Raw genomic sequence first — 10,000 nt, forward strand, 5'->3', positions numbered from 1 at the left:
GAAATTATCGTCTAATATATTTGAGGGACGAGATTCACACGCTACTTGAGGTCTTGATGTTGACTGTTCTACAACATTAATACTACTAACTTCACCGTCCACTTCTTTCACTATTGCAGTCCCGGACTGAGCCCCTACGGTGCCCACTCGCTTCATCTGTGCACGGTTGGCAGAAGCAGCAAGCTTGGCGATATTTGCATAAGAAGCCTGGGGAGTCGAATCCGAAGAGGGTGGCGGCTTGCGGACATCAGGTCGAGGCGTGATTGAAGGAACTGGCATTGAGTGTACAGAGTCGTCGCCATCAGATTCGGAATCCTCACTATGGGGGGCACTTGTGGTTGTAGCTGCATAGCGTTCCCCAGCCCCCACCCCAAGCTGGGACCACTGGGCCAGGAACATGTTTTCGTGCGCTGTGCGTGGTCCCTCGACAAAGTTGATGTGTGGTCTCTCGTGGCTCCCGTTGCCCCGGTGGTTTGGCTTGTTCTGGCTAAACCGCGAGGAACGAAAGCTGTCCTCGTGTCCCCCACTGTTGGTGCTGCCACTCCACCTCTCCGAGCCAGCACTCCGAGCACTCTGGCACGCATTCTGGGAATTGTTTTTGGCCCTTTTGCTCCTCTTCTTGCTCACCACCTCGAAGTCGCCCCCAGAAGGAGAGGAGGGGGCACGAGAAAGGTCCTCTACGAGGAACGAGTCTCCTACACTATAGAAGTCAGTCACAAAGTCGGAAGGCCTTTGGTCAATATCGAACTCACTGTCATTGGCAATGTCCACCATGCTCGACTCTCTGATATATTTTCCATTGGCTATAAAATGGTTCAATTTATCTACTTTCTTATTATTCTGATATGTATGTAAAACACTAAGGGACATATCCCCATCGTCAATAGTCACTTGCTTGCGCATGTCACGGACATTGTCACTCTGTTTGCTCTTGGACACCAGGTCCTCCATGCTGCTGGACTCCCTCAGGCTGCTGCTTCCCTTCTTCCCCTTCTTGGCCTCCTGGTTCCTGTTCTTCTTGTTGTTGGTCGTCTTCTTGTCGTCCTCCCGCTCCCTGCTCTTCCTGTTGTTCTCCTTGGCGGCCGCGACCTCACCCCCGAAGCCGCTGTCGTCGTTGGTCTTGGCGGAGCCCTCGTCCTCCTTCCACTTCTCGCTCCAGCTCTCCTCGCTGGCTCTGCTGCCCTTGCTCTTGCTCTTCTTCGAGCCCTCCTTCTCCTCTCGGTTCTCCTGCCCCTTCCCCTTGTGTTTCTTCTTGTTCTTGCTGTTGGGAGTGTCCTCGTCACTCCCGATGATGAACTTGAGGAGGTCGTTGACGTCCTGGTCGCCGCGGAAGCCTGGGGTTTCGATGATGTTCACTATGTCCTTCTCCCTGCTGGCCTGTAAGAGTTATTGCCATTAGTAAGAGCTCTGTGGCTTTGTAGACAACACCCCCACAAGGTCTGTTACACAGGACTGCATAACTGGTGTTCTTGTGGGGAATTGCAGAGAGTTGCAATCTTTTACGTGTCTACTTTTGGGATTTTATGAACAATGTGCAGGTTCGTTCCAATACTTCCATGAATCCTTCACAATAAATTACCAAGAATTTAGAGCCATAATAATCAGAAATGGTAAGCAGGATATCTAGAGAAATTTCAAACCTACAAAAAAAGGAGTAAAACCAGGAAATAGCATATTTCTTGACCAAATATGACATGTTCATAGGATTACAGCTGCACCCTAGTAGCATACCTATATGTATCTATATATATGCATGCACACACATTTTATTTAATATGTGTATATACATATGTTGCTGTTGTATGTATATGTATAAACAAAATACATACAGAGAACATAAAATACAAAACTACATAAAAAATATTACACATTTGCACACAACCCCAACCCTTTCCAATTTGAAAGTATTTCCTTGAACTAATAAATATTTCACATTTGAGGACACATTCAGTTGCAACAAACTCAAGTAATCCTTATGCCACCTCAACAAAAAGAAGAGTTGGAAAGATGCTAATACAAATATTGAAACTGTGATATCTAAAAAGTATTGGCTTTTATTTGGTTAAAAGATTAAACTCAAGCCTTTCAGACAAGAATACCCTGTTGCAAGAAGACAAGCAACTGCAAAAATTGATATGCAATAAATATGTGTGATTGGTATCATAAGAGTAAAACAGCACCTTGGTGTAAGGAACTGAACTTTAGTTTGGCTGTCAATAACAATGTATGCAATGAATGAGAGTATAAAGACGGAACAAAAATATCATCAAAATAATTATAATACCAATAGAAGGAACTGCAAGAAATATATTACACTTTGTAACACAAGGCTACTTCCACAAAAGCATAATAGCAGTTGGACTATTATGGGATGTCTAAACAGAATAAAGAGTACTATAGTGTGCTCCAACACCTGCTACTGTTAGATAAGGACATAATTTTAACTATGAACATTTTGGATGAAACCTTATCAATCATTAGCTATTATAACTAAATAATCAAGAAAAGCTATAATGTAACCAGAAGCCCTGTTTTTGTTCATGATATAAATACCAATGATGCCAGACATTGTACTATTTACAATATGAGTGTGCCTTCATTTCTCTGATATAAAATCTATGCTTTCTGATATAAATCTGATACTTGGGGCATCACCCTTACTACATCAAACTTATAAAAACATATTGCATAATCCTCGTCCACCAATATGGCTCAATTAAAGCCGACATCCCTAATCATCAACTCAAACACACAACAAAACCTCCACAAAGTCTCGGCATCTGTCGCCCAGAAAGACCTCCCTGACCGAAGACCCTCTCTTTCTTTACCTTCTTCTTCTCCTTCTTGGTCTTAAGTTGTTCGAACTTGGTAACTTGCTTGTGGGTTCCACTGATGCCATTCCTGCGCGAGGTAGTGTGGGTTGACATGAGGAAGGTGCTGCTGGAACGGTCGGTGCCAGCAGCTGACGTGAGGAGCGAGGGGGCGCCACCCGTGATCATGGGGTTACTGTTCTCATCTAACGAGGCTTTGTTCTGCAAGGAGGCCGCAAGAGAATTCAAGAGTTGCGAAAGAGGAACCATGGGATGCTGTGCGGTGCATCCCTTGTCTGGTGTCAATTCTATTTAACTCTCTGGCTCAATATAAGTCATATCTTAAAATCTTCAATGGATTGACTAATCAAAAGAAAAAAATGTACTTGCTCTCCATTCTTAATATGTACATTCATAGATAAAAGTAAAATCATGTACATCAATACATATAATGCCCATAATTTTTTTTTACTTCTGGGGACATCATATCTGTATCCATATACATCTACTCTTCTCTATATATATATCTAGATTCACATTTCCATTTATGTATATACATATACACTGAAATTATGGTTATCCTTTTCTGTGCTTGTGGGATTCAGAACCACACAAAAACCTTTGATAACAGGACCATAATATACACAAACACACACACACAAAAAGAACAAACTGTGTACAGTCACTAGCTTAAGTTTTTTCCTCTCACTCAAGTGCCTTTCATGTTTTAAGTAATTTCTTACATATCTGCTTCTAAAAAAAAATGCATTTCCTAATAAACTGCTGAAAATAACTGTGTCAAAATCAAGTGTTCTGTAATATATTTGTTAATAAAGGAAACCAGTATTTGAAATCATTGTCAAATCAATGTATATATGAGAGAGAGAGAGAGAGAGAGAGAGAGAGAGAGAGAGAGAGAGAGAGAGAGAGAGAGAGAGAGAGAGAGAGAGAGAGAGAGAGAGAGAGAGAGAGAGAGAGAGAGAAGAGAGAGAGAGAGAGAGAGAGAGAGAGAGAGAGAGAGAGAGAGAGAGAGAGAGAGAGAGAGAGAGAGAGAGAGAGAGAGAGAGAGAGAGAGAGAGAAAATAAATTTAAAAAGAAAGAAAGAGAAATATCCCTTCTAAACACAACCACAGATATCTACCTCACTTCCACTGCTGTCACTTCGTCCGCCAAGCAGCTTTCTCTTCCCTATGCCCTCTTCCTCGGAACCTGTTCATCGAAATGATGTTTGCATCAACTGACTTGGTTCTCAGTTACATCAATTTCCCATGTTATTTTTCCACCCATGCATGCTTGTCATGCTTGCATGACAATGATAATAAAAAAAAGTAACTAAAAAATCATGAATAAAATGCAAGAACAATCCATGGGCCTCTCTTACCCACAGAGAGAAGAGAATTCTTAAACTTTCGCTTCAACTTTGAAAATGCCCAACTTCTCATCAAAGTTATGGTTATAAGATTCTACTTTTCCAAGTGTACTATATCACTTTTCCTTTTGTGAGTTTACTTACTTTTGCTAGAAGTCTTTTCCTCTTTGAAAACAGAATTGACACACGGAGAATCCTGAAGGGATAGTGTGCGTCGACCACAACTGCTGGGCATGGTGTCCTCCTGTGTGAACAGTAGATGCTAACTCGGCAATCCAAACTTGCTTTGGTGCTTGTGCATTACGTATGCTGAACTTCGATTAAATCATTATTAAGTCAGAACATTTGCTTGTTTAACCCATGGAGTGTCAGCCGTAGCTCAGTAATGAATAAAATTGTAAAAATATTGAAAAAAGACAAACTAAACATGATTATTTTTGTGACATTTGCACATCATTGAGTGGGATCAGACGGGCTAGGTGTTTACTCCATGGACTAAGAAAGAGATAGGGTTTCTAAGCGGATATGATGTCTCCTTTCCAAGAAGCCTGAATTGCAATACTCCTCAACAGCCCTGACTCCCGAATCATAAGGAATCCATAGAGAGCAAGAACATTTGTTAAAGCTACAACAACAAAAGATAAACGGATAACAAGCCAAACTCTGCACAGATAAAAAAAACGCATAAGGTGTAGGACACTAGACCCTAAATGGCCATCCCTCTGCTGCTCCTTACCTGTGGTCTCCCAGGGTTGTACTTGGCCCTATCTACTTCTGCGTGTGGATTGTCCGAGTCGGCCTTCTGGCACGAAATGCTCTGCAGTTCGATCCCATCTTCCTCGATGCCTTCTGGCCTACTGAAACAGCTTCCTCGATGGGCGCCTCCTGATCCCATCTTCCTCGATGGGGCTGATGCCCTAGACTCCGGCCCAGGCCCCTAGTCTTCTTATGGGCACGATACCTTTCCTCTGCCCCCTAGACTCCGGCACGACTCTTCTTTGGCATCAACCTCTTCCTCTGTGGTCTCCCCCTGAGATCTACCCGCTTCCGCTGTCTGTCTCCCTGAGAGTCCACAATCCTGTGAGGTGTGGGGTTGGGGGAAAACATGTAGATTCTGTAGCATCTGAAAAGATTCATCATCAATCCATGTGTGTTTATCAGACGGTTGGTTCTTCTAGACGTTCTACTACTCGATGGTTTCTTCTACTCCGGAAACAAAAAATAAGAATGGGATAAGTGGGCTACTGGTCTACCAAATTGAAAAATATTCAATATATTGGGAACTGAATTGAAAAGTAAGGTGGATGCTTTATGTTCTGCTATTTTTGCAGAGAGGTAAATTCAATAATAAAAAGGCCACAAAACATTTTCCATGCAGGTAATAAGATTTCTAGTAACCTATAGATCTCTTTCTAGGATTCAGAACTTATCCATGCCTGAATAACTAGTTTGTAATCTACATCAAAGCTATTCATCATACATCAATGAGGTTAAAACCACTCAATGACTTTGGGTAAGATGATGCCATGTCCAAACTGGATCCTTACAACAAACAACTGTGTATAATCTTATCTCTTAACGCATCTATCAAGGGTAATGTAAATGTCGGTGTTATGTCATGTATATGTCAGATGCGAGGGACCTATTTACCTATTTATCATTCTATTTTATCATTTCTACAGAATATAAAAAGAATATGAAAATATTACCAGTACAGATGGAAACAAAAACAAGTATTCAGCATGTATTCAATTCAAGACATTACTCCATCCAGAAAATAAAAAAGATAACACTAACATCATCTGTCTCTCAGTGAATCACAAAAGAGGACGAGCGCTTTACGACATGGAATATTCTAATTCTATCGTCTGTTTACAGTCAGGTCCATGTCCTCCCTTGGCCTCCCTTGTCCATGTCCTCCCTTGGCCCCACCCACACCCTCAGGGGGGAATGTGTGCTCGGCAGAGTGAGTCGAGAGTGTGGAATGGGGAGATTGCTCTAACCGTCTATAGGGGACTTCCACAGCACCTTCATCGCCTGAGCTTCCCTCGCCCTCTCGTTCCTCCGAGCGCCGGGAGTACCTGGAACTCGAACTCTCACTCGCGGTCTTCTGACGCCGATTCTGTTCCGCCAAGAGGCAAAGGAGAAGAGAAGATTTCTATAGTATCAATAGTAGTGAACTTAGTCCTGGGCTCCTATCCATCCATGGTCGCTGTATGCCAAGCCCCTTTACTGAAATATATCAGATGATCTCCAGGACACAGGAATTCAGTACCTGATTTGTACCTCGCGCTTTGTACTGCTCGAAAAATCATCCACCCATGAACCATTTATCTTATCTACAGTAGAGTCACACTTGATAGTTTTCCTATAACACCAGGATTCCCTTATCCCCTAAATCCCTAATCATTGACATGCCATATTGCCCTTCCCCATGGATTGTTGTGTTTGCAATTCAGGAAACTAGTGTTGGCCTAGTGTGGCGTGATGGCTCTCTCTTGAATGTCTCCAAAGGAGTGCCATTACAGAACACTATCAAGGAAAAACAGAAACTTTCTACCTTGCTGCGTGCTTGCTGCGTGGCTTGCAGCGAGCGCCGCACTCGCAACCTCTGAGCAACATGACTTACTTTTGACTTAGACTAGGGGAGCCGGATTTGTGGTGGAGCTCATCTTCGACGACTCCATTTGACGACCGCTCTGTCTTGCTGTTTGCTCAGATTCTTGCAACGGGACGGGATGAATGGAACTTCAAAACATGAAGGGACTCCCTTTGTTATTAAAAAGAGAGAAACAAAACAAGGGAAAGGATAGTTAAGTAAAACACACAGATATGCCAAAGACCTTTTTGAAAAGGTCTTCAGCATAGTCTTCTATTCTCCTGTTTTTCTCTTTGTTGTTTTGTTCATACTTCAAAAGGAAGAGCTAGCTGGTAGTAACAATAAGCGCTCAGAGTTGAGCAGAGGAGGATGAGAATGGGGTGGAAGAGATGGGGGGAGACAGAAGGGATGGAGGACCAAAGGGGGGAAGAAAGAGGAGGTAGAGAAGGAAGAGGAAGGAAGAGGAAGTAGAGGAAGAAGAGGAGGTGGAGAGAGAGAGAGAGAGAGAGAGAGAGAGAGAGAGAGAGAGAGAGAGAGGAAATGACGAGAGAAGAGCGACGAGAGGAGAAAGAGAGTGAGAGAGGAGAGAGTGCATGAGAGAGAGGAGGCGGGGGGGGTGAGAGAGGGATAAGAGAGCGAGACTTTGACGAGTTTAATTGGAATGAGACAGAGAGTGCGGGGGGGGTGCAGAGAGAGAGAGAGAGTTGAGAGATGTGAGAGTGAGGTGAGGAGAGAGAGAGAGGGATGTGTAGAGGAAAGAGGCTGGGTGAGAGAGAGAGAGCAAGTATGTGAGCGAGAGAGAGAGAGGGTGAGCGAGGGAGAGAGAGAGAGGAGAGTGAGAGGGAGAGGAGAGGGAGACGGGAGAGGGAGAGGGGAGAGAGAGAGAGAGAGAGTGAGGAGAGAGAGAGAGAGAGAGAGGGAGAGAGAAAGAGAGAGATGTGAGGAGAGAGAGGACGAGAGGGTAGAGAGAGAGAGAGAGAGAGATGAGAGAGAGAGAGAGACTGTCGAGAGTTTTAAACCCCCATTCCAGACGGTGGGGGAATTTCTAGCCTAGGAAATGTCCAAATGCCGGGGCGGTTTCGAATTATAAGGCCTAAATCAATTGATTGGCTGGCACAAGTGTATCAATTGAAATACTTGGCACAATACCGGAGGGAGGGCCAGGCAACTGGGCTTTTGAATGTGCGGTACACATGCTGTACCACCCGTCCTGTGTGGGTTAATGGGAGAGAGGGGGGGGGGTGGGGGGAGAGAGAGAGAGAGAGGAGGAGAGAGAAGACGGGGACGAGAAAGAGCGAGAGAGAGAGAGAGAGAGAGAGAGAGAGAGAGAGAGAGAGAGAAAGAGAGAGAGAGAGACTGACGAGTTTAATGAGACAGAGAGGGGGGGGGGGGGGGGAGAGAGGGAGAGAGAGAGAGAGAGAGAGAGAGGGAGAGAGAGAGAGAGAAGAGAGAGAGGAGGGAATGAGGTGAGAGAGAGAGCGCGAAGGAGAGAGAGAAGGCGGAGCGAGAGAGAGAGAGAGTGACAGCAAACGGGAGAGAAAAAAGGTACAAGAGTAGTAATGTATCACATGGAATTGGAGGGAGGGAGGGAGCGTAGGGAGGGAGGAAAAAACAAACAACACACCCCACACAACACCACACACACACTTTTGAATGTGCGGTACACATGCTGTACCACCCGTCCTGTGTGGGTTAAGGGAGAGAGGGGGGGGGGGGGGGGAGGAGAAGGAGAGAGAGAGAGAGAGAAGAGAGAGGAGAGTGAGAGAGGAGAGATGAGGAGGGAGAGTGAGAGAGATGAGAGAGAGAGAGAGAGAGAGAGAGAGGAGAGAGACATGACGAGTTTAATAGACTGAGAGGGGGGGGGGGGGGAGAGAGAGAGAGAGAGAGAGAGAGAGAGAGAGAGAGAGAGAGAGAGAGAGAGAGAGAGAGAGAGAGAGAGAGAGAGAGAGAGAGAGAGAGAGAGAGAGAGTGACAGAAAAGGGAGAAAAAAGGTACAAGAGTAGTAATGTATCACATGGAATTGGAGGGAGGGAGGGAGGTAGGGAGGGAGGAAACAAACACAAACACACACACACACACATATACACACACACACACACACACACACACACACACACAAACACACAAACACACATACACACATACACATACACATACACACACACACACACACATAAACAAATAAACAAACATACATGTCCATCCACCTCCCCACCTCCCCCAATCCACCCACCAAACTCCACCTACAGCAAACCAAATAAATGACAAGAAATTCCCCACCGATAGCACAAGCCCAACCAACTGGCTACGCTCCATCTGTCATGCAGTCACTCCCATGCATGACGCACGGGGCCAACTGACCTGTAATGATCCTCCCTCACGCTGGCTGGTGCTTGCTCGGGCGGCATCGCGGTACCGGCGTCCCTTTCTCTTCCTTGGGGGCTGCGTCTCAAAGGAGCCACGCGAGAGATTCCCACAGGAGCCACCTGAGTCGGGAGCAGAGCTAGTCAGCGGGGCAAGCGATTTGGAAGTCTTGATACGTCGCTTGGTACGAGTTCTAAGTTGTTATTTTTTATGTTATCTTTTAAATTTCTTTGCCCACTTTTGAAAACATTTCTATTTTGATCTTTACCTTGAGTGTCAACAAAATAATAAAAGACTGAAATTTAGGATGAAACTGACAAGATCCACATGAAATAAGAATTCTCGCAATAAGTAATATCTAACCTGCTAGCTAAGCAAATAAAATACCTCCTCTTTCACAATCTGATTTCTCCGGTGAGTGATAACTCATAACTGAAAGTGAATTCTCATTTCCCTGCAATAGATCTGACACTGCATGCGACTAAGCGCCCCATATTCTCAAAGTCACACTTTCTAAACTGGCAAGTCACACAGACACACTCAGCCATAACACTGGCAGTGTACTTAGTTACTTCCTAAGCTTCTCACTCGCACGTATGCCGATTCTCACCTTCCCTGCAGCGTGAGGCTACACCCTGGCTTTGCCCGACAACCTTCTTGGGCTTGGTCTCGGAGAGGTCGTGCAGCGACCCCAGAGAGCCCCCCGTGCTGGTGCATGCAGCTGCAGACTGTTGATCCCCACTTGATTGTTCCCTTCGGCCGATGAGTAACTTTTTACTTCGACGACGCAAGGCTGAATGGCCAGTATCATCGCCTGAACTAGACTCCTCTCTCAAGGCATCTTCTTCTTGGCGCAAC

The 10,000-nt window shown here is 44.9% G+C and overlaps 1 protein-coding gene across 1 annotated transcript in view; it reads right to left on the bottom strand.

Annotated features, from left to right (window-relative positions):
• Nucleotides 1–10,000, bottom strand: part of LOC122262932 (uncharacterized) — a 32,346-nt gene that overhangs the window by 9,417 nt on the left and 12,929 nt on the right. The window contains exons 3-12 of the mRNA XM_086533033.1: nucleotides 9,753–10,000; nucleotides 9,104–9,264; nucleotides 6,740–6,820; nucleotides 6,056–6,337; nucleotides 5,152–5,302; nucleotides 4,916–5,064; nucleotides 4,324–4,423; nucleotides 3,952–4,019; nucleotides 2,829–3,032; nucleotides 1–1,377 (exon numbers count right to left, since the gene is read on the bottom strand). The exon at nucleotides 1–1,377 is cut by the window's left edge and continues 1,333 nt beyond it; the exon at nucleotides 9,753–10,000 is cut by the window's right edge and continues 5 nt beyond it. Of these exons, the coding sequence (XP_086389159.1) occupies nucleotides 1–1,377; nucleotides 2,829–3,032; nucleotides 3,952–4,019; nucleotides 4,324–4,423; nucleotides 4,916–5,064; nucleotides 5,152–5,302; nucleotides 6,056–6,337; nucleotides 6,740–6,820; nucleotides 9,104–9,264; nucleotides 9,753–10,000 (2,821 nt within the window). The remainder of the gene's footprint in view (nucleotides 1,378–2,828; nucleotides 3,033–3,951; nucleotides 4,020–4,323; nucleotides 4,424–4,915; nucleotides 5,065–5,151; nucleotides 5,303–6,055; nucleotides 6,338–6,739; nucleotides 6,821–9,103; nucleotides 9,265–9,752) is intronic.

The sequence above is a fragment of the Penaeus japonicus genome, unplaced genomic scaffold, assembly GCF_977035675.1.
Source record: "Penaeus japonicus unplaced genomic scaffold, GWHDUDI00000001_assembly GWHDUDI00000038, whole genome shotgun sequence".
NCBI lineage: Eukaryota > Metazoa > Arthropoda > Malacostraca > Decapoda > Penaeidae > Penaeus > Penaeus japonicus.